Source organism: Chiroxiphia lanceolata, chromosome 11, assembly GCF_009829145.1.
Source record: "Chiroxiphia lanceolata isolate bChiLan1 chromosome 11, bChiLan1.pri, whole genome shotgun sequence".
NCBI classification, from domain to species: Eukaryota; Metazoa; Chordata; class Aves; order Passeriformes; family Pipridae; genus Chiroxiphia; species Chiroxiphia lanceolata.
Genome location: NC_045647.1, coordinates 14,872,267 through 14,890,559, shown reverse-complemented (window position 1 = coordinate 14,890,559; position 18,293 = coordinate 14,872,267). Strand labels below are relative to the sequence as shown.

The following is an 18,293-nucleotide window of genomic DNA, read 5'->3' as shown; positions in this document are numbered from 1 at the left end:
CCGCTCCCGCTCTGCCGCCGGCAAGGTCGGCGCGGTGCCATGGCAGCGCCAGCCCCGCCATCCCTCCGCCGGCCGCTCCCAGTTCCCGCCGGCTGCAGGGACGGGGACGGCGCTGGTGACCCCACACCACCCACGCGGGACATCGCCGTACCGTGACTGTGTGGGCAGGGGCACGGCCGTGGCTGGTGATGCCCCTGCCCGGCACCGCGGCCACGGCCGGGGGAGCACCGGAGAGCCCACGGGGGTACCGTGGGAGAGCGCGGCCAGAGCTGAGCGGCACGGCCCGGACCGGAGCCCGACCGCCCTCTGGCGCCAGCCGGTGGCACTGCCGCCCCCTGCCCGGACCCTGCCTGCCCGCTGACCGCACCCCCTGCCCGCCCCCTGCCTGCCCACCACCCCCTGCCCATACTCTGCCCAACCACTGCCCGCGCCCTGCCTGCACCCTGCTCGCACTCTGCACCCTGTCGACTCACTGCCCACACCCTGCCCGCACCTTGTCTGCACCCTGCCCAGCCACTGCCTGCACCCTGCCTGCACCCAGCCTGGCCCCACTAGAGCTCCCTTAGCACCCACCACCATGTCACATCCATATGACCCCAGGCCTGTGTCCCCCCAAGCCCTCTCCCTTCACTTGCATCCCAGCACTCTGCCTGCCCCTTCATGGGACAGCCCCAGTCCCTCTCGGTCTGTCCAGTGGGAAGTGGTGGCTGTGCTGCCTGGCACCTCTCCCATGGGGGTCACCTGCACCCCGAGGCCTCCGGCCACCCCAGTGCTTCCCATGGAGCTCAGCACTCTGAGGTGCCCTGTGGCTTCACGTGGCACTACATGGCACAGCACAGCAATCCCCACAGCATCAGCTCTGGGACATCATGGCAAGAGCCCGGCTCTGTGGTGGCACTGGTATCCCGGAATCATGTGTTCCATCCCCTCTCCTCCTGCATGGGCACAGCTGCCAGGAGGGAGGCTGGGGCCTGGCACAGTGCTGGCAGAGTCCCCAACTGCCCCAAGACCACCCCACAGCAGGAGTGGCTCAGCTGGTGCCAGCTGCTCAGGCATGGATCCTCATGGCTGGATGCTCTGTGGCCTCTGGCACAGCCATGTCAGCACCTGGCCACTGCCACAGCAGAAAAAAGCATTCCCTTGCCTTCAGATGGAATTTCCTGTTTGTTTTTTTTTTTTATTAAAATGGTGCCCATTGCCTCCCATGCTGGCAGACACCGCTGAGCAGAGCCTGGTTCCCTTGGCTCCCTCACCTCATGCCGTCTTAGAGGGAAGATGGGCTGAGATCAGCCTCCCCCTCCAGCAATGGGCTTGTGCACATCCCAGCTCAGTGCACTGCCCACTCCATTCCTCCCAGCCAGCACTGGACACCCCAGCATGCCCGGCTACAAGACAGACCTTCCTTCTCCCTCCTGCTCCAGCTGCATGGCTCCTACCGGGATAGAGCCACTGAATCTCCAGCTCCCGGCATGCCGGGAAGGCAAGAAGAGCCGTGCTGCTCGAACTGCCCCGGCCCAGCTGAGAGCTTGTTACACATTTACCCTGCATTAATGAGGCGGCACGGGCTGCTCGGCCTTCGGACCACAGGGATGCTTCGCAGGCAGCCAGCCGGCCCCAGGGCAGCTATGGGGGTACCACGAGGTGAGTTCCCCTAGAACGGGCAGTGTGGCAGCAGCCACATCCGCTCCCTCCTCCTCCAGCCCTGCTGGGCTGGGTTTTGTTAGGAGCAGGTGAGACAAAGGGACAGATGAGGCACTCAAATGTGCACCTTTGCCCTGGCACTCCTCCTGGCAGGAACAGGACCAAGCAGGCAGGGAAGCGTCCTTGGGGACAGTGGAATGTTTTGCAAATGTGATCGGGGATCCAGGGCTTGCTCGCACCTCTCCTGCCCTCCCAGTGCAGGCGGAGGAGGGGGCGGCACCCCAGGGAGCCCCGGGGTCCCGAGGGGCTGTCCCCGAGCAGCCAGCCAGGTCGCTGGGTGCACAGAGAGGACACGCAGCACAGTTGTCTTTTGTTGGTGCCGGCCCCGGGAGCTGGGACCGGGGCTTTGCGTCCCCTCCCTCCACCCCCGCCGCTGGCGGGACTGGCGCCCAGCACCGGGGATTTGGGGTTTAAAGAGCAGGCGGCTGTCACAGCCCCAGCTTACCCACCGGGCAAGGAGGCAGGCGAGCTCCGGCAGAGCCCACACACCATAGCAGGTGAGATTGCGGATTTGGGGTACCAGGCTGAGCCACCGAGAGGGGCCATGGGGTTGGGGGACTGAGGCCAAATAGCTCCCTGGGGAGTGGTGAGGTCCCTGCCTCCTCTCAGTGTGTGCTGCATGCCAGTGGGTTTGAACACGGTTCCCAGAAGGAAGTGGAGGCATCGCTGGGCACGTGACACCTCCTTATCTCTGTCACTCCACAGATGAGTAGGGACTCTTAAGCCCTGTCCCATCTGGGGTGGCTGGGATGAGCACCGCCATGCTGGGAGGTTTCCCAAGCAATGCCTCTTGGTTTGTAGGAAAAGGGGTTTCACCCAGTGCATTTCCACCTGTGGCTCTTTCACTGTGCTCACTGGCTCAGTCACAGGCAGAGCTTGCTTGCCCTGGCTGGCACCTGGGTGAGGTCTCTGGCGATCGGGAAAGAGGGGATCCTGAAGCTGGGCATGGGGCAGGGCAGGAACGGGAGCCGGGCCAGCAGACAAGGCCCTATTGTGCCGTGCTGGGGCCGCTGGCTCACCCGTCAATAGCCCCATTATGCTCGGCGGCGGCCCCCGCAGCCTTCCCAGCCGGCACAGCCCCGCAGGAGCGCTGTGGGAGGTGATCTGAAGTGGCTGTTGTGTTGGGGGGCCAGGGTGAGAGGAGAAGGGTGAGAGGAGAGGGCACAGTGCCAGGACTCCTCTGCCACTGCCTGGCTGGGTGCTGATGGGTGCCATGAGATGCTGTGCTCCCCAGTGCCACAGGCTTTGGGGGCAAGAAGCCCAGGATGGGGAGCAGGCAGGCTTGAGGGGTAGATGGACATAACCTATCCTCACTTCCCTACCCTCACCATCCCACCAGACAATGCCTGTGCCCAAGGTGGCCATGGCTGTACTGCATTGCCCCAGGGCAGGGATGAGCAAGTGGGCATCAAGGGGCTGACATCAGCCCCGGGTGTGGATGCAGCTGGGCCAGCAGGAGCAGATGAATGGTCCTGCATGCTTCCCAGTGGGACACGCCCTGGCTAAAATTACTTGTGCCGTGGCAGGGACACTAGCCTATTTTTAAAGCTGAAGGAGCTGGATGCCACTGGTCGGTGTGGCGCAGGGCAGGACAGAAGTGGCATGGGCAGGGCAGCAGTCAAGGGGGATCAGCCACCTCTCCCCCGCCCTCCCACTGGGATAGGGAGAGGGCAGGGTTGGTGGCAGAAACCCTCCATGTCCTGCTCCTGCCTCACTGGTGTGATTTTGAGGAACTTCAGGCTCAGTGGTTTTCAGTGCATGAGACATGGCCCCTCTGCCTGCCCCAGAGCCTGGCTGCCAGCAGACACGAAGCCAAAGGGCAGATGGTCACCCTGGGTCAGTAGGATAGGATCCTGTAACACCAGGATCCCTCTCTTTCCCTAAAAGCCATTGTGCTGCACCAGGAGGATGGATGCCTCCTTCTTCATCACCACCCCAAAGGTTCACATGTACCCCACAGCTCGATCTAACAGCAGGGACGTGTGATGACAGCACCCCGGATGTACTCAAGCACTGGGGTGCATTCAACACCCCACATCCCCTGGGGAGCCCAGATCAGCCCAGCACGGGGTTGGGACAATTAAAAAGGGATTATCTGGGCTACACCAGCATGGCACTGCCGGGAGCCGGTACCTAATCCCAGCAGGAATGCACTGGGGTCACAAGGGTCTCTGCTGCTGGGGTCTCACACCAACATGTTATGAGGGGGGGTGGACATAGGGTCAGGGTGTGTATATCCACAGACAGGGTGTGAGCCTAGAGCTGGTGCTCCCCTGGGACACTGCCACCATTCTGTGCTATGAGGATGCAACTGGCTTGGGCACATTTCTCACTCCCAGCCAAGCCCTAGCACTGACACACTTGGGGCACTGCAGGCTCTGTCCCCTGCCTGGCACATCCTCCCCCTACACCAGTGATGTGGTGGCCACCTGAAGCCCGTGCCATCCCACAGCCCAACACCATGCCACAGGTGGACTCCCAAAGGAGCCACCACATCTTCAGTGCCGTCACGCTTTTTGGGGTGGTCAAGCCCAGGGGGTACCAGCTTAGGTATGACCTGTGCCCAGGTCATGGGTGCAGGCTTGGGTGAGGATGCCCTTCCATCCTCTTCTCTCTCCTCTCCCACTGACAAGTTGACATTGTCACTGGGAGTGTTGGCAAAGGCTACCCCACTGTGCAAGCCCATCTCTTGGCTGGGGAATGGTGCTATGCCAGGCCCAGGTGGCACAGGGATGCCTATGGCACCAGTTGGCATGACCCAGCTCACCTTGACCCTTGGGATTTGCCTGTCCCCAGACACAATGGCTCCACCAGGGCAGAGGGATGCTCCCTAGCCACCAAGGAGATGGGGTCCACCCTGTAGCACTCCTGGGGAGTCACCCCGCAGGTCCCCACAACATCGCCAGAGCTCTCCTGGTGCGGTACCATTCCTCTTTGAGGTACAGGATTTGTCCCCATGCTGGGGGCTAGTGGATGTCCATCCCTCCGTGTGGGCGCTCCAGCAGTCCCTGGTCCTGGTCACCCATTCGATGGCACGGATAATTCCCATGCCCTGCTGGCTCACGCACTGGCACAGGAAACGCAGGAGCGTTGGCCGTTGCCTGCTGCCGTGCTGCCCTCGGGAGCCCTGCGGAGGTGGAGAGGAGCAGCTTCCTACCGCAAACACCGCCGGGGGCTGGGGCGGCTGCCGGCGGAGCTACCGATGCTCGCTGGAGCCGGAACCGCCGGGGGAGATTTGGCCGAGGCAGCGATCCCTGGGTGCGGATCTGCCAGCGGCAGGGACGGGATCAAAGAGCGAAGGCGCCAGCACCTGCTTGTGCCGTTGGCGGTGACACCCCCGCGCTGGCAGGGGGCCAGGCCACCGACACCTGGCCGGGACGCCTTTGGCGGGCTGGCAGAGAGTGCAGGGATGAGGGCGGGATGCTGGTGGTGCTACCCCTTCCAGCTGGGGACCGTCACCATGCCAGCGCCCAGTGGCTCTGGCGCTTGCCAGGAACACCCGGTGGGGCGGGAAGGGGTGGCCAGTGGCCGACGTGGCGCGTCCCTCCCGCGCCGTTTTTTCCGGGATGGAAGCCCGGCCCTTCTGACGCCTGATGGTTTCTCCAGGCGGAGCCACTGCCAGCAAGGTCCCCGCAGGGCTCCAGGGCTGGGGTGGTGATGACGTCACCTGGCCACCTCACCACGCGTGCCGGGAGTGGCGGTGGTTGGAAAAGTCCCAGCTGGGTGAAGGGACACTGAGGCACAGTGCTGGCACAGCACAGCAATGTGCCCACTGTGCAGGGCTGGGCACGATGTCCCTATCCCCACCATCTCAGCCTGCCATCCTGGGACACTAGGCAGAGGGATGCCGTGCCCAACTGTGTGGGGGCCACTCAGCCCAAAGTCCTGCTGTGGCATCTGGGCAAAGTCTTATGGCAGAGTAACGCCTGCCATACTGGTGCCAGTGCTCCCCTGCCATCTGACCCCATCCCCCTCGCTGTCCCTGACCCCTTGCAGCCCACAAAGCAGAGATGGCACTCGGCACCGCGGCACAGCCAGGACAACAAGTGGCAGTGCTGAGGCAGAGCCTGCCAACATGCACTGGGCCTGGCAGCAGAAGGGTTACTGGCAGTGGGACAGAAGGGCATTGCCCAGGCACCCTGCCTGGCACAGCTCCTCCTGCCTGCGGCTGGTCTGCAGCTGGCCTGCCTGTGCCTGCCTGCATGGCTCCTGCTGCCTACTGAACCCACTGCCTGCTTGTGCCAGATGTCTGCCAGCACCTGCACCTGACCTGCCTACACTGACTGCCAGCCCACCTGCACTTGCTGCCTGCTGGCACTCACTGCCTGCACCTGCCTACACCCGCTTCTGCCTGCATGCCTGCCTCCCCACTCACCCTGCACTGCTTGCACCCGCTGCTGCCTGCACCCCTGCCTGCGCCTCTGCCTCCCCTGTCATGCTGGACCTGCCTTCCTGGACTCCCACACCCGCGGGTAGGGACAGTCAGGGGCACGGTGAGGACAGGGCAGGTGTGGCCCCCAGGGCAGCCCGTGTTCCCCCCGCGCCGAGCCCTGCCCGCCGAGGCACGCGTGGCCCCGCTGCCGGCACCACTCGGCACTTGCTATTCTTGGCAGCGGTGGCTGGAAAATGGGAGGCAGCGCAGGAATTTTGTTTGCTCCGTGCTGGGCCCGGGCCAGACATCTGGGCTGCAGCTGAATGGGGCGCGGGACTGGCCCCCCACACTCCCAGTATGGCCCCGGCGCCCCCCGGCACGGCCCCCACACCCCACTCCCGAGCAGGCAGCTGCCCCATGGAGGAGGTAGCCCCACCACTCGTGTGCTGAGCCACGCGTGTGCTGAGCGTGGCATCCTCAGCTCTGCCCTGGCGACAGCGGGTGCCACCGGGGGTGTCCCTGGCGGTTCCATCCCGGGCCGCGTGAGGTGGCAGCACAGCTGTGTGAGTGTGTGAGTGACGGTCAGTGTTCGCACACGGGCGTGTTTGTGCATGTGTTTGTGCGTGTGTGAGGGTGTCCGCGCGTTTGCCCGTGTGTGGATGTTCTCACACGCGTGTGCGTGTCCCTGTGCGCGCCCCCAGCCCCGCCTCGCCCCGCCCCGCGGGGCCGCCCCGCTCCCTCCCGGCGGAGGCGGCGGGCGGGGCCGCGCCGGGCCGAGCCGAGCCGGGACACAGGTGGGTTTCGGGGGCTGGGGAGCGGGCAGGGCACGGGGGTGGCTGGGGGTTGTCCCGGGCCGGGGTCTCTGCGCTGCCGTCGGGGGGGCTGCCCGGGCTCGTACCAGGGTGCTGGCGGCGGGATTCGTGTTCCTGCTGGCACCGGAGGACCGGCGGCAGGGCTGGCACGAAGGGTCTCGGGGGCTGGATCTGCAAGGGTTGGCACCGGGCGTCTGTGGTGCTGCCGCTGCTGCCCGCTCCTCTACCCTGCCCTCTGTGACAGCCGGGTCAGTGCCCCGACGGTCCGTGCCCGGGGGTCCCCGCCCGGAGGTTCGCACCCGGGGGTCTGCCCGGGCCGCTTGGCAGGTCTAGGCAGGCGAGAGGCCCCCGGTACCCCGGCATGGCCCTGGCTGGCGGCAGTCGTCGGGGCTGGCAGAGCCCGGCGGGTCCCGCGGCTCGTCCCGGCGCCTCTGTAAATGCCATTAGCGCCGGCCGCCTTCGCTCCGGGACACCGGGCAGCCAGAGCCGGCACTGCGCCCGGCCGGGCCCTGCTCGCTGCCTGCTGCCCACTACCTGCTGCCCGCTGCCTGCCCCGGGCTCACCCCCACCTGCCAGCCCAGACAGGACTGCCCCCGCCTGCAGGAACTGTGCAGGCAGCAGCAGATGTGCCCGACCCGTGCTGGGCACTGCTCTGCATGTGTGACCCTCCAGGCTGGCACCCACCGGTGCCCAGGTCAGGCCGTGCCTGAGCAGGGTGGCAGAGCCTGGAGTGATTGCGCTGCGTCCCGGTGCTGCAGTGAGGCCTTGGTTGTCATCCGGTGTCCTAGTGAGGCCCCAGTGATGTACCATGAGTGAAATCCACAGGGACTGATGATCAGCATAGCCCAGCTTGTGCCTCTCATACAGCACAGGGAAGTGCTGCAGCATGGCCAGGGGGCAAGGTGGGATCCGTGTTTTTTTGGCACAGTTCGTGCTCTGATAACCATCACCGCCCACTCCCCAGGGGAGAGCATGCTACTGCTGGAGCCAGAGAAGCACTTCCCTACCCTGTGGTGGGCACCCATCAGGGTGGTGGGCACACCAGCATGGGCCCCTCTGGGAATTGTGGACACCCACTTAGCCAGAGCCCCCCAAACCCTGCTCCAACTCACAGAGTGGTACAAGGAGGGACAGGGACCAATGGTGGGGGCTGTAGCAGTGGGGAAAACTGAGGCATGGGACCCCATGATTCCCATGATGGACAGCTTGTCCAGTGCTTAGGAGCCCACTGACCACCCAGGTTGCCCTGTCTGGTTGTCACCACTTCGGTGCATGCTCTGTCCTTGTCCCCATTCCTATAGGACAGCTCTGTGCTTGCCGGCAGGAATGGGCAGAGCCCAGCAGCCTCCTGCCGACAGGCTCAGGCAGGCATGGGGAGGGCTGGATGCTACTCAGCTGGGCTGCCTCAGTTTCCTAAGGGGCAGGAGCAGGAGAACTGTTCCCAGAGCCTATTAGTTTTGGGGTTGGATTAATAAGGGCTTAAAGACACGAAGGGATGTGGCTGGCTCGTGTGCCCTCCAATCACTAGGTCAAGCCCAGTGGGGCTCCCCTCGTGCCATGCCTGGGGTTGCCCTGTGCTGATGCTCGGGACTCTCCAGATACCATCAGCAGCATCGGAGAGGGATCATGGTCTGGGGACAGCGGGGAGGGGGCTGTAATCCGAGCTGAGGTCTTGCTTCTCTGCCCCAGCCGCAGCGCCACCATCCAGACCCCGGCCATGAGCCGCACAATGATCCTGCTTCTGCTCCTGCTGCATGGCCTCGCCGCCGGCCACCCCCCGCCCGCTGCCACCCCCCGCCTCAAGCTGACCTTTCCCGGTGAGCGTGGGACACGGGCAGGGTGGGGGGACGTGGGATCAGACGCAGGGGCACCGGTTCCATGTCAGCAGCACCCAGCATCATCCCGAGGGATGGGAGCATCTGGGGGAGCAGCGTGGTGGGAGGGCTGTGAAACACCAGCACGGATGCCTTCCCAGTACTGCTGCCGCTCTCCCCACGGGCTACCATGTGTTGGTATTGGCTGCCACATTCCTTGCCTGATGCCAGCTCCTCCAGGGCCACCTGCATGCCCTTGGGGCCATGCCTGCACTTGGGACCTCGCTCCCGGCCCCCCCAGCACGTGGCAGCTCAGGTACCCCTACCCCTACATGTACCGTGGTGGCACTCCCTAGCCACAGCTGTGCCATGCCTGGTGAGAACACCACGCTGGCAGTAGAGCTGGTGCCGTGTCCTGACTGGCCACTCCTTGGGCTCCAGCACGGCACAGGGGGCTTTGTCCAGCGGCGGGTCCCAGCAAGAGCTCTCCTCCCAGCCTGACAAAGGGCTTTTTGTTCCCGCCGTGGTGGGATTAGCTCTGCAGGGCAGGGAACAGCCCCTTCTCCCCCACCGTCTGCCCCCAGGTGGGCGGTGCAGGGATGGGTACTGGGAGCATGGGGATGGGTGTCAGGGGACACAGGGATGGGTGTTGGACTGGCGTGGGGATGGGTGCTGGACCAGCTCAGACTTGGTGAAGCTGGTCAAGCCAGTGGGACAGGTTTGGGGGAGGGGATGGCCGTGGCCTGACCCAGGTCACCCTGGAGCGTGTATCCAGGGCAGGGGAAGGGGTCGGGCAGTGGCGGGGCTGGGCTGATCAGTGCCAGTGGGTCCCGGCAGAACTGCGGGCTCGCCATGGGCTGCGCCTCTTCTCGCTTGAGCGCTCGTGCTGCTATGAGGCCCTGCTGCTGGACGAGGAGCGTGGCCGCCTCTTCGCCGGCGCCCAGAACCACCTCCTCTCCCTGGCTCTGGATGACATCAACCAGCGGAATAGGAAGGTAACAGTGGGGGAGATGCTGGCGGGACAGCCTAGGGGATACTGGGGGCTGTGAGCATCCCCTTTTCCACCTGCAGATCTACTGGCCGGCTCCAGTGGAGTGGAGGGAAGAATGCAACTGGGCTGGCAAGGACATCACCGTGAGTGCCGGGAGGTGTTATGGGGTGCCAGGGGCCTGCCTCAGCACCACCTCACCCCCTGTGCCCTCCATCCCCAGACTGAGTGCATGAACTTTGTGAAGATCCTGCATCCCTACAACCGGACCCACCTGTACGCCTGCGGCACCGGTGCCTTCCACCCCGTCTGTGCCTTTGTGGAGGCTGGCCAGCATGCAGAAGTGAGCCCCCCCCAGCACTGCCATGGGCCCTGGCTGCTGCCACCTGCCCACCTCCCATCCTTACCCCTCTCCAGGAGCCCATCTTCAAGTTAGACCCACGCCACACTGAGGATGGCAAGGGGAAGAGCCCGTACGACCCCCGGCACACAGCCGCCTCCGTCCTCGTGGGTAAGGGAGAGCCGAGCCCAGTGTTGGGTGCAGCGCGGCAGGGGGGTGCCGGGGTTCCCCTGTAACGCTTCCCTCGGTGCCTGCCAGGCGAGGAGCTCTACTCTGGGGTGGCCACCGATCTGATGGGCCGTGACTTTACCATCTTCCGCAGCCTGGGCCGGCGTCCCTCCATCCGCACAGAGCAGCATGACTCCCGCTGGCTCAACGGTCAGTGCTGGGGAGTGGGAGGGTGGCAGGGGGTCCACCGACACCCCAGCACGGTGTTGCTGCTCCCTGGAGGCATCAGGGCAATGGCTTCTCCAGGCTCGGCTGTACCCTGTCCTCCCATGCCTCCAGAGGGTGATTTCAGGAGTCTCTGTGTCCCTTGCAGACCCCTGATATCTGGTGGGGTCCCATCCTCACTCTGCTTCTGCCCAGCAGCTGGGCAGGGTTGGTTCTGCAGCCTCATGGGACCCCAACAGGTGTCCCAGGGTCCCTGGGGAGCAGAGATAGTGAAGGCATTGGAGGTATCACCCCTCTGTCCCCAGAGCCCAAGTTCGTGGCCGTTTTTTGGGTGCCAGAGAGTGAAGACCCCGACGATGACAAGATCTACTTCTTCTTCCGTGAGACAGCGGTTGAGCGGCAGCAGGGGCTGGGCAAGACTAGCTTCGCCCGCATCGGCCAGATCTGCCGGGTGAGGGCATCTGTGGGCGGGTGGGCTGGGGGCCGAGGAGCCCGGGGGTGCCACCTGCTGCTGCTGACACTGGTGCCCTCCTTTCCCTGGCAGAATGACATGGGTGGGCAGCGCAGCTTGGTGAACAAGTGGACGACCTTTCTGAAGGCTCGGCTTGTCTGTGCTGTGCCAGGACCTGATGGGGCAGACACCCACTTCAATGAGCTCCGTGAGTGCAGAGGGATGCGGCCCTTCAGGGTAGCTGTGGGCATTGCTGGTATATTGGGGCAGCACTGATGCCTTCCCTGCTTGCAGGGGACGTTTTCCTGCTGCAGACAAGGGACAAGCGGAACCCGCTTGTCTACGCCATCTTCTCCACATCCAGGTCAAGCCCCCTCCCCACCACTCTGCTCATACCCAGTGGTGCCCCCCTTGCCCCCTCACATCATCCCCTCTCTCTCCCACCAGCTCTGTTTTCCAGGGCTCGGCCGTCTGTGTCTACACCATGGCCGACATCCGCCGGGCTTTCCTGGGCCCCTTTGCGCACAAGGAAGGTCCCAACTACCAGTGGGTGTCGTACCAGGGGCGTGTGCCATACCCCCGCCCGGGCATGGTATGTGGTGTGGGGTTGTCCTGGCTGGTGCCAGTAGTGGGATGCCACTAGCCGGGGTGGGGTCAGTGGGGTGCGAGACCCTGCTTAGCCATTGCTGTCTCCCCGCAGTGCCCCAGCAAAACCTTCGGCACCTTCGGCTCCACCAAAGACTTCCCAGATGAGGTGATCCAGTTTGCTCGGCATCACCCACTGATGTACAACCCTGTGTTGCCCCACGGCCAGCGCCCTCTCTTCCTGCAAGCTGCAGTGCCCTACACCTTCACCCGCATCGCCGTGGACCGTGTCACCGCTGCTGATGGCCACTACGATGTCCTCTTCATTGGCACAGGTATGTGGTGACCCCAGAGCTGAGGCAGTGAGGGAGAGCAGGGGGATGCTGCTGCCAGGACCCTGGGTTCACCCCTCCCTGCCCACAGATGTGGGCACGGTGCTGAAGGTGGTCTCAGTGCCCAAGGAGAGCTGGCACCACATGGAGCCACTGCTGCTGGAGGAGCTGCAGATCTTCCAGGTGAGAGGCAGGCTCTGCATCCCCCCAGTCAGACCTCCCCCCAGCACTCCCTTGTGCTGCCCATGCTCTGGGTTGTGCCAGGGCACTCCAGCTGCGGGGACATGGGAGCCAGGAGCCGGCAGCCCAAGTCTCCCACACACACCCTTAACTCCTGCCCATGCTCTGCCCTCAGGATGCCTCCCCCATCACCAGCCTGCAGCTCTCCTCCAAGCGGGTAAGGGGGGACCCCAGAGTGTCCCCATGTCCCTCTATGGCTCTGCCTAGCCCCGTGCTGTGGCATGGGGGTGCTCAGCTCTGCTCTCCCCCCAGCATCAGCTCTATGCTGGCTCCACCACAGCACTGGCCCAGCTGCCCTTGCACCGCTGCAGCGCCTATGGCAAAGCCTGTGCCGAGTGCTGCCTGGCCCGGGACCCATATTGCGCCTGGGATGGCACCACCTGCACCCGCTATGTGCCCAATACGAAGAGGTAGGTGACATGCCAGTGTGTTGTGCTAGGGCAGCCAGTCTGCCCTGAGGCCAGAGTGAGGGGCACAGGTCACGCTGCTGCAGCCCCTGCTCCTGCACCACCTTCCCACAGGCGTTTCCGCCGACAGGACGTCCGCAACGGTGACCCCAACGTGCTCTGCTCGGAAGGTGAGCTGGGACCCAGACAGAGGTTGGGATCAACCCTGCTGTGGTGGGGGATTGACATCCAGGCCATGTCCCCCCAGACCCCCGGCGGGGCAGCGTGCCCCAGAAGCAGCTCTACGGGGTGGAGGGCAGCACCGCTTTCCTGGAGTGCGTCCCCAAATCCCTGCAAGCCCGCGTCCTCTGGACATACCAGCGCACCCTGGATGACCCCCAGCGAGAGGTAGGCTCTCCCTGGCCAGGTTCTACCGGCAGGGCTGTGCCATGCTCTGCCACGCTGAGCTGACTGCCCATCCCCATGGGTGCTGCAGGTGCAGATGGACGAGCGGGTGGTGCGGACGGAGCGGGGTGTCCTGCTGCGCAGCGTGCAGCGCGCCGACGCCGGCCTCTACCTCTGCCACGCCACCGAGCACGGCTTCACACAGCCCCTGCTGCGGCTCTCGCTGGAGGTGATCAGTGCCTGGCAGGCTGCGGGCATGGCACCTGCTGGAGACCCCCAGCTCACCGCCGGGGCTCCCGGCCGCAAGGTCTGGTACCAGGACTTCCTCCAGCTGGTGGAGCGCCCACCACTGGGAGCCACAGACAAGGTCTGCCAGAGGCTCCGGAGCCGGGGAAGACCCCCACCGCCGCCCCGCACCCACGCCGGACCCCCTGGCCGTGGGCAGGGTGAGGAGCCACGCAAAGCCCGCCGCCGGCGCACCCATGAGGGGCCGCGGGCTGAGCGGGGCCCCCGCAGCGCATCCCCCTGGTGACCCGGGGGTCGGCCCCGGGCGCCAGGCTCTGCCTAAGAGCAGGGCCACGGGTGGGGCACAGCCTCGACTGCCCTACCAGCAGCACTGCCTGGGCAGTGGCGGGGGGTTGAAGCTCCGGGGCCACAGGAGGGCAGCCGAGATGAGCAGCTCCCTGAGGGGCTGCCGATTGCCCTTGCCACCGGCTCCAGCACCGGTGGGGACCCATCTGGCTGCCGGCATCGCAGAGTCACCAAAATATTTATTAACGACTGTTACGATGAATGTAAACCTGCAGGGCCAGACAGTGCCCCCCCAGCATCACACTGCAGGGGGACAGCACAGCAGGTTCACCCTTGGGTCCCAAGGGGGCTGCATGCGGGAGTGGGACCATGGAGGGGCAGGACAGGCACTGGTGGGACACAGGGGCCCAGCAGGAGGAGGGGGGTGTAAAGGAGAGATGTGGAGGTGCATAAAGGTGGCATCCACTGCCCTGGGTGCAGAGTAGTGGCACAGGGGACCTTGTACTAATTGAGCACAATAAAGCAGAGATTCAGCCCAGGGTCTCGCATCTGCCCCAGAGCCCCAGGAAGTACTTGGTGGGGCAGTCTGGTGCCCCACAGTGGGGACCCCCAGCACTGAGCCAAGAGGCGAGGTATTCAGCAGCTCCTGGAGGGCTGGGGTAGCCAAGACTTGCAGGAACATTGTCAAGTTTGATGGGGTCCTCACAGGCTTCCAGGTCCTCACGCTTTCAGTTCCACTTTCATTTCTGGGAAATGAAAACCGAAGCCCCGCCAGTGCCAACAGGCAGCAATTAAGGTAGTGACCAAAGGTGACTTCAGTCTGGTGTCTGCGGTGGTATCAGGACCCCTGCTGGCACTGGCCACATCCCATTGCCTCTGGTGACACCATGCCACCAGCATGAGCCATGTCCCAGCACAGGCTGCACCTCAGCCCAGACACTTGAGCCCCCTGCATGGGCACAGGCAGGCACTGGTGCAGGCAGGAGCAGACAGAGAGGAGGCAGAGGATAGCGCTAATTTTTTCTCCTGTGGTCCAGCTAACAGCAGGCTGGTACCCCGACCCCACCAGGCACCCTGGATTTGGGCAGCACTGCTGCTCTGCACCCGTGTGTCCCTGTGCCATCCGAGCAGCTGGTGGCATTGAAGTCCCACCTCATCCCAATGGGGATGGGTGACCCCAACCCCTTGACCACCCCATGTGACACTTGGCACTGTCCCCAACCAAGCAAGCAGCTACCAAGGATCCACCAAAGCATTTATTTCTAGTGTGACAGGGTACACAGAGGCATGGGCTGGTGCTGAGGGCAATGCTCAGAAGGGCGAGCAGGCAGGGAACTGGGGATGCTGGGGGCCTGCACCCCCCCGGAGCCGCAGGGACAGGTGGATGGTGGTCTTGGGCTGAACATTGTAATGTGCCAGCGTGTGCCGGTCCTCCATCTCCCTGCTGTTATAGATGAGGTACTGCTGGTCAGCAGAAGGCCCCTGCTGGCTCTGGATCTGCTCCTTCAGCTTCCGGACAGTGTCGGTGGGCAGCACTGTGTAGGTAGTGCTGCGGTTCTTATCACCCTGCACGAAGACCTCCATCTCCTCGGGCTCGGTCTGCAGCAGCACCAGCATGGTGCTGTAGAAGATGCCATATTCAGCCAGGGTCTTGCTACCCTGTAGGTTGATGTTGCTCCTACCTGGCTCCTGCTGTGCCAAGTTCTGCCTGTAAAAGGGGATGCCCCACTTCTGCTGGATCTCCTCCTTCACCTTCCCAATGGTGTCATAGGGGCTGATGGTCAAGCTCAGTTTGGTGCCCGACAACTGCCTCACATCAATGTTCACGCGCCGGGCCGGCTGCAGGGACAGGAGAGTGGGTTGGCAAAGCCAGCAGAGGCAGGGATGGGGAACCATGATGCCCACAGGCTCAGGCAGCCTTACCTGCACCTCCCAGGGCTGGATATCTGCAAGGCAGGGCAGGGAGCTGCAGCTGCTGGCAGCTGCCCGCGCCATCAAGCCCCAGTTCTTGCCTTGGCCCAGGATCCCTGTGGGGTCAGCAGGGTCCAGAATGACAGGGCTGCAAACACAAAGAGTGGGCACTGCTGTCAGCCCTGGGCAGTACCATGGGGCCAGTGGCACAGGTGCCATAAGACACAGTCCTCACCGGTCACTGCTCAGCAGCCCCTTGACATGGTCACCAATCTTGCTGTCCCGGAGCGAGTAGTACTTCTCCCAGTAGATGCAGATGTCCTGGTACCGGCACAGCAGCTTCAGCACTGTAAGGAAGCCTTGAGCCATGACAAAGGAGTCGCAGGAGCCTGTGCCCTCCTCCCAAGCATAGATGGTCAGCAGCTCCAGGGCATACTTGGGGGGCAGGTCCGCTTTAGGGTTCTTTAGCTTCAGCTGGGGAGAAGACAGGGATGGGTGAGAGCTGGCTGGGGTGGGTGCCTAATGGGAGCTGGAAAAGCTGGGCAGCCTCTCACCTCCTTGTACCAGTACTTGACCAGTCGCAGGAGGTTCTTCGGCTTGGCAGGGAGACGCTTCACAAACTTCTTCTGCAGCTCAGTGAAGCAGGGGGAAAACTCCCCAGGTTGGCTGCAGGCATTCAGGAGCTCCACGTACACATCTGCCTTTGGCGGGGCGTCCTTCATTACCTGCCCTGTGGGGCAAGAAGGAGAGTGAGAGCCATCCCATCACTGACACCACTGCCTGGCCCCATGCCAGCCTACAGCACTTACCCAAGGCATCATAGGCAGGCAGAATGTCCACATCAATGGACTCTCCGTTCTCCTTGGAGGAGAGAGTGAGGCTGAGGGAGCGTGGTGCATTGTCAGGACCCTTGTAACGGGGTTCACTGATGCACACAGTGAACTGCAAGTTCTTCCTGCAAAATAAGGCAATCAGCCTTATTTTGATCAAATCCAGCATCTCCTTTCTATTCTCCTTCTGCTTTTGGTAGCTGGATAAGCAGCTGAGGAAGAGCACCACATCAGCATCAGAGTTGTTCTTCAGGGCTGTGCCCTTGCCCGCTGAGCCACCCTGCAGAGAGATACCCTGCCTGCTCAGCACTGCTGCCCCTCGGCACTGGGATCGCCTGCCACCATTCCTGGAACTACCAAGGGAAACTGAGGCAGGGCAGGAGCTGGAGCAGCAAGTCAGAGGGAAGGGCAACAGCAGAGGTGCCAGCTAGCCCCTGAGCAGGGCAGCACTCACCTTGACTGTCTTGTTGACGTGGATTTTGGTCCCAAAGCAGTCCTCCTTCAAGAAGTCACAGATCCGCCTCACTGTCTGCTTCACCTGCATGGAGAAAGCTGGGCTGGGCTCCAGGTTCTGCATGATCCAGCCATCCAGGTTTCTGGCAGACACCGTTCTCAGATCGTTCATGAATGACACCTGGCCCATATTCATGTTGCCAGGTGTGCTCACTCCTGTTGCTCTCTACTGACTTGCTACCTCCTATGCCCACTCCTGTCTTCACCTATCTGCCTCCCACAGCCTGCTCTTATCTGCAGCAGCTTTTAAAGCTCCCCAGGCCACCGCCCCTATGCCGTCACCACTGGGAACTTAAGGTGGTCCCGGGTCCCGCCGACGCTGTCCCCCGGGTGTCCGAGTTGCCACCACCGCGGGGGCTCGGAGGGGGCAGGAGGGGCTGCGCATCACCCTGACAGAGGTGGTGGTGGCAGTGCAGGTGGCTGCCTGAGGCTGGCTCTGGAACCCTGTAGGACCTCACAGCCCGGGTGCCTGCGGTGGCACAGGGTCTCCCCTGGGTGCCCAGATGGACAGAAGTCCCACCATTGGGACCCGGTGCCAGTCCGTGCCGGCCTGCACCCCTGCCAGGGGCTCAGGTGTCCGGACTGGGGCGCAGCCAGTGCCGGGACATGGCTCGTGCTGGCGGCACAGTGTCACCAGGAGTAATGGGACTTGGCCAGTGCCACCAGGGGCCCTGATGTCACCACAGGCAATGGAATGTGTCTGTCAGCAGTGTCAGCAGATGCCCTGGCATCATTGTAGGCAATGAGATGCAGACAGTGCCAGTGCCACCGGGGGTCCTGGAGTCACCCCAAGTAATGGGACATGGCCAATGCCGGCACCACTGGGGGCCCTGGTGTCACTTCTGACAATGAGACACTGTCCAGGGACAGTGACGCCGAGGATCCTGGTGTCAACACCGACAGTGGCGCATGGCTGGTGCCAGCATCACCAGGGGTTCTGGTGCCCTCCCTTGCAGTGGGATGCAGCCGGTGCCGGCATCATCGGAGCTCCCAGTGACCCTCGAGCCCGGCAGAGGGAGGCGCAGGCTGGATGTTGCTGCCCGTGCTGCCTTAAACGCCGGAGCCGGGGAATCGGGAGTTTCGATTTCTGTTCCCTCCGCGGCTGCGGTTTCGGTTTCTGGCTTTGCCTAGCTGGAAACGAAAGTGGAAAGGGCTCCGCGAGTGCCCTCTTGGCCCAAACAAAGTAGGAATAGTCAAAACACTCAAACTCATACCTGGAAACTCGGGGCGGGGTCAGGCGGGGCCAGGAGGACGGGCGGGGGCTGCAGGTAAGGGGACAGTGGGCTTCCGGGAGCTGCGGCTGGCAGAAAGTGGGGAAAAGGGGGAGAGGGAACAGGGGCAGGAGCACGAAGGGGCAAGGGATCAGGACATTGGCAGAAGACAGGCAGGGGCTAGGGAGAGGAGGCAGTAAGGGACAGGGATAGGGACAAGGATGAGGCAGGGAAGCATCAGCAGCAGGGGCAGGGATATGTGTAAGATGGAGATGGGGTCCAATCAGGGTCAGGGACAGCACAGGGTACGGACTGGACCAAGCAGAGATAGGCAGGGACGGGAATACAGACAGGGGCAGGGAGAAGAACAGAAGTAGAGACACTGATGGCAGAAGCAGCATGGCCAGGACAGGGATATGAGCAGGAGCAGGGACAGGTGTCCCCTTAGTGATGGGTGACAACAGGGCAGGAATATAGG

General features: G+C 63.6%; 2 protein-coding genes across 3 annotated transcripts; one reads left to right on the top strand and one right to left on the bottom strand.

Moving 5' to 3' along the window:
• Window positions 1–1,560: 1,560 nt before the first annotated feature.
• SEMA3B (semaphorin 3B) lies at window positions 1,561–13,913 on the top strand. Of its 2 annotated transcripts, none has more exons than XM_032699015.1 (18): window positions 1,561–1,641; window positions 8,575–8,702; window positions 9,537–9,694; window positions 9,771–9,833; window positions 9,911–10,030; window positions 10,105–10,198; window positions 10,286–10,405; window positions 10,726–10,871; window positions 10,965–11,079; window positions 11,166–11,235; window positions 11,319–11,463; window positions 11,572–11,791; window positions 11,880–11,971; window positions 12,144–12,185; window positions 12,281–12,438; window positions 12,550–12,605; window positions 12,683–12,822; window positions 12,911–13,913. In XM_032699015.1, the coding sequence occupies exons 2-18, from the start codon at window positions 8,603–8,605 to the stop codon at window positions 13,349–13,351; spliced, it is 2,280 nt and encodes a 759-aa protein (XP_032554906.1). In that variant the 5' UTR covers window positions 1,561–1,641; window positions 8,575–8,602; the 3' UTR covers window positions 13,352–13,913. The 2 variants fall into 2 exon arrangements, with proteins under 2 accessions (XP_032554906.1, XP_032554907.1); XM_032699016.1 differs by lacking the exon at window positions 1,561–1,641 and adding an exon at window positions 1,921–2,198 and having other exon boundaries at window positions 12,911–13,910.
• Window positions 13,914–14,591: 678 nt separating this feature from the next.
• LOC116792226 (2'-5'-oligoadenylate synthase 1-like) lies at window positions 14,592–16,899 on the bottom strand. Its single transcript, XM_032699017.1, has 6 exons — window positions 16,546–16,899; window positions 16,071–16,371; window positions 15,816–15,991; window positions 15,497–15,735; window positions 15,274–15,409; window positions 14,592–15,189 (listed from the first exon to the last, which is right to left on the bottom strand). The coding sequence occupies exons 1-6, from the start codon at window positions 16,738–16,740 to the stop codon at window positions 14,662–14,664; spliced, it is 1,575 nt and encodes a 524-aa protein (XP_032554908.1). The 5' UTR covers window positions 16,741–16,899; the 3' UTR covers window positions 14,592–14,661.
• Between the last annotated feature and the right edge of the window lie 1,394 nt (window positions 16,900–18,293).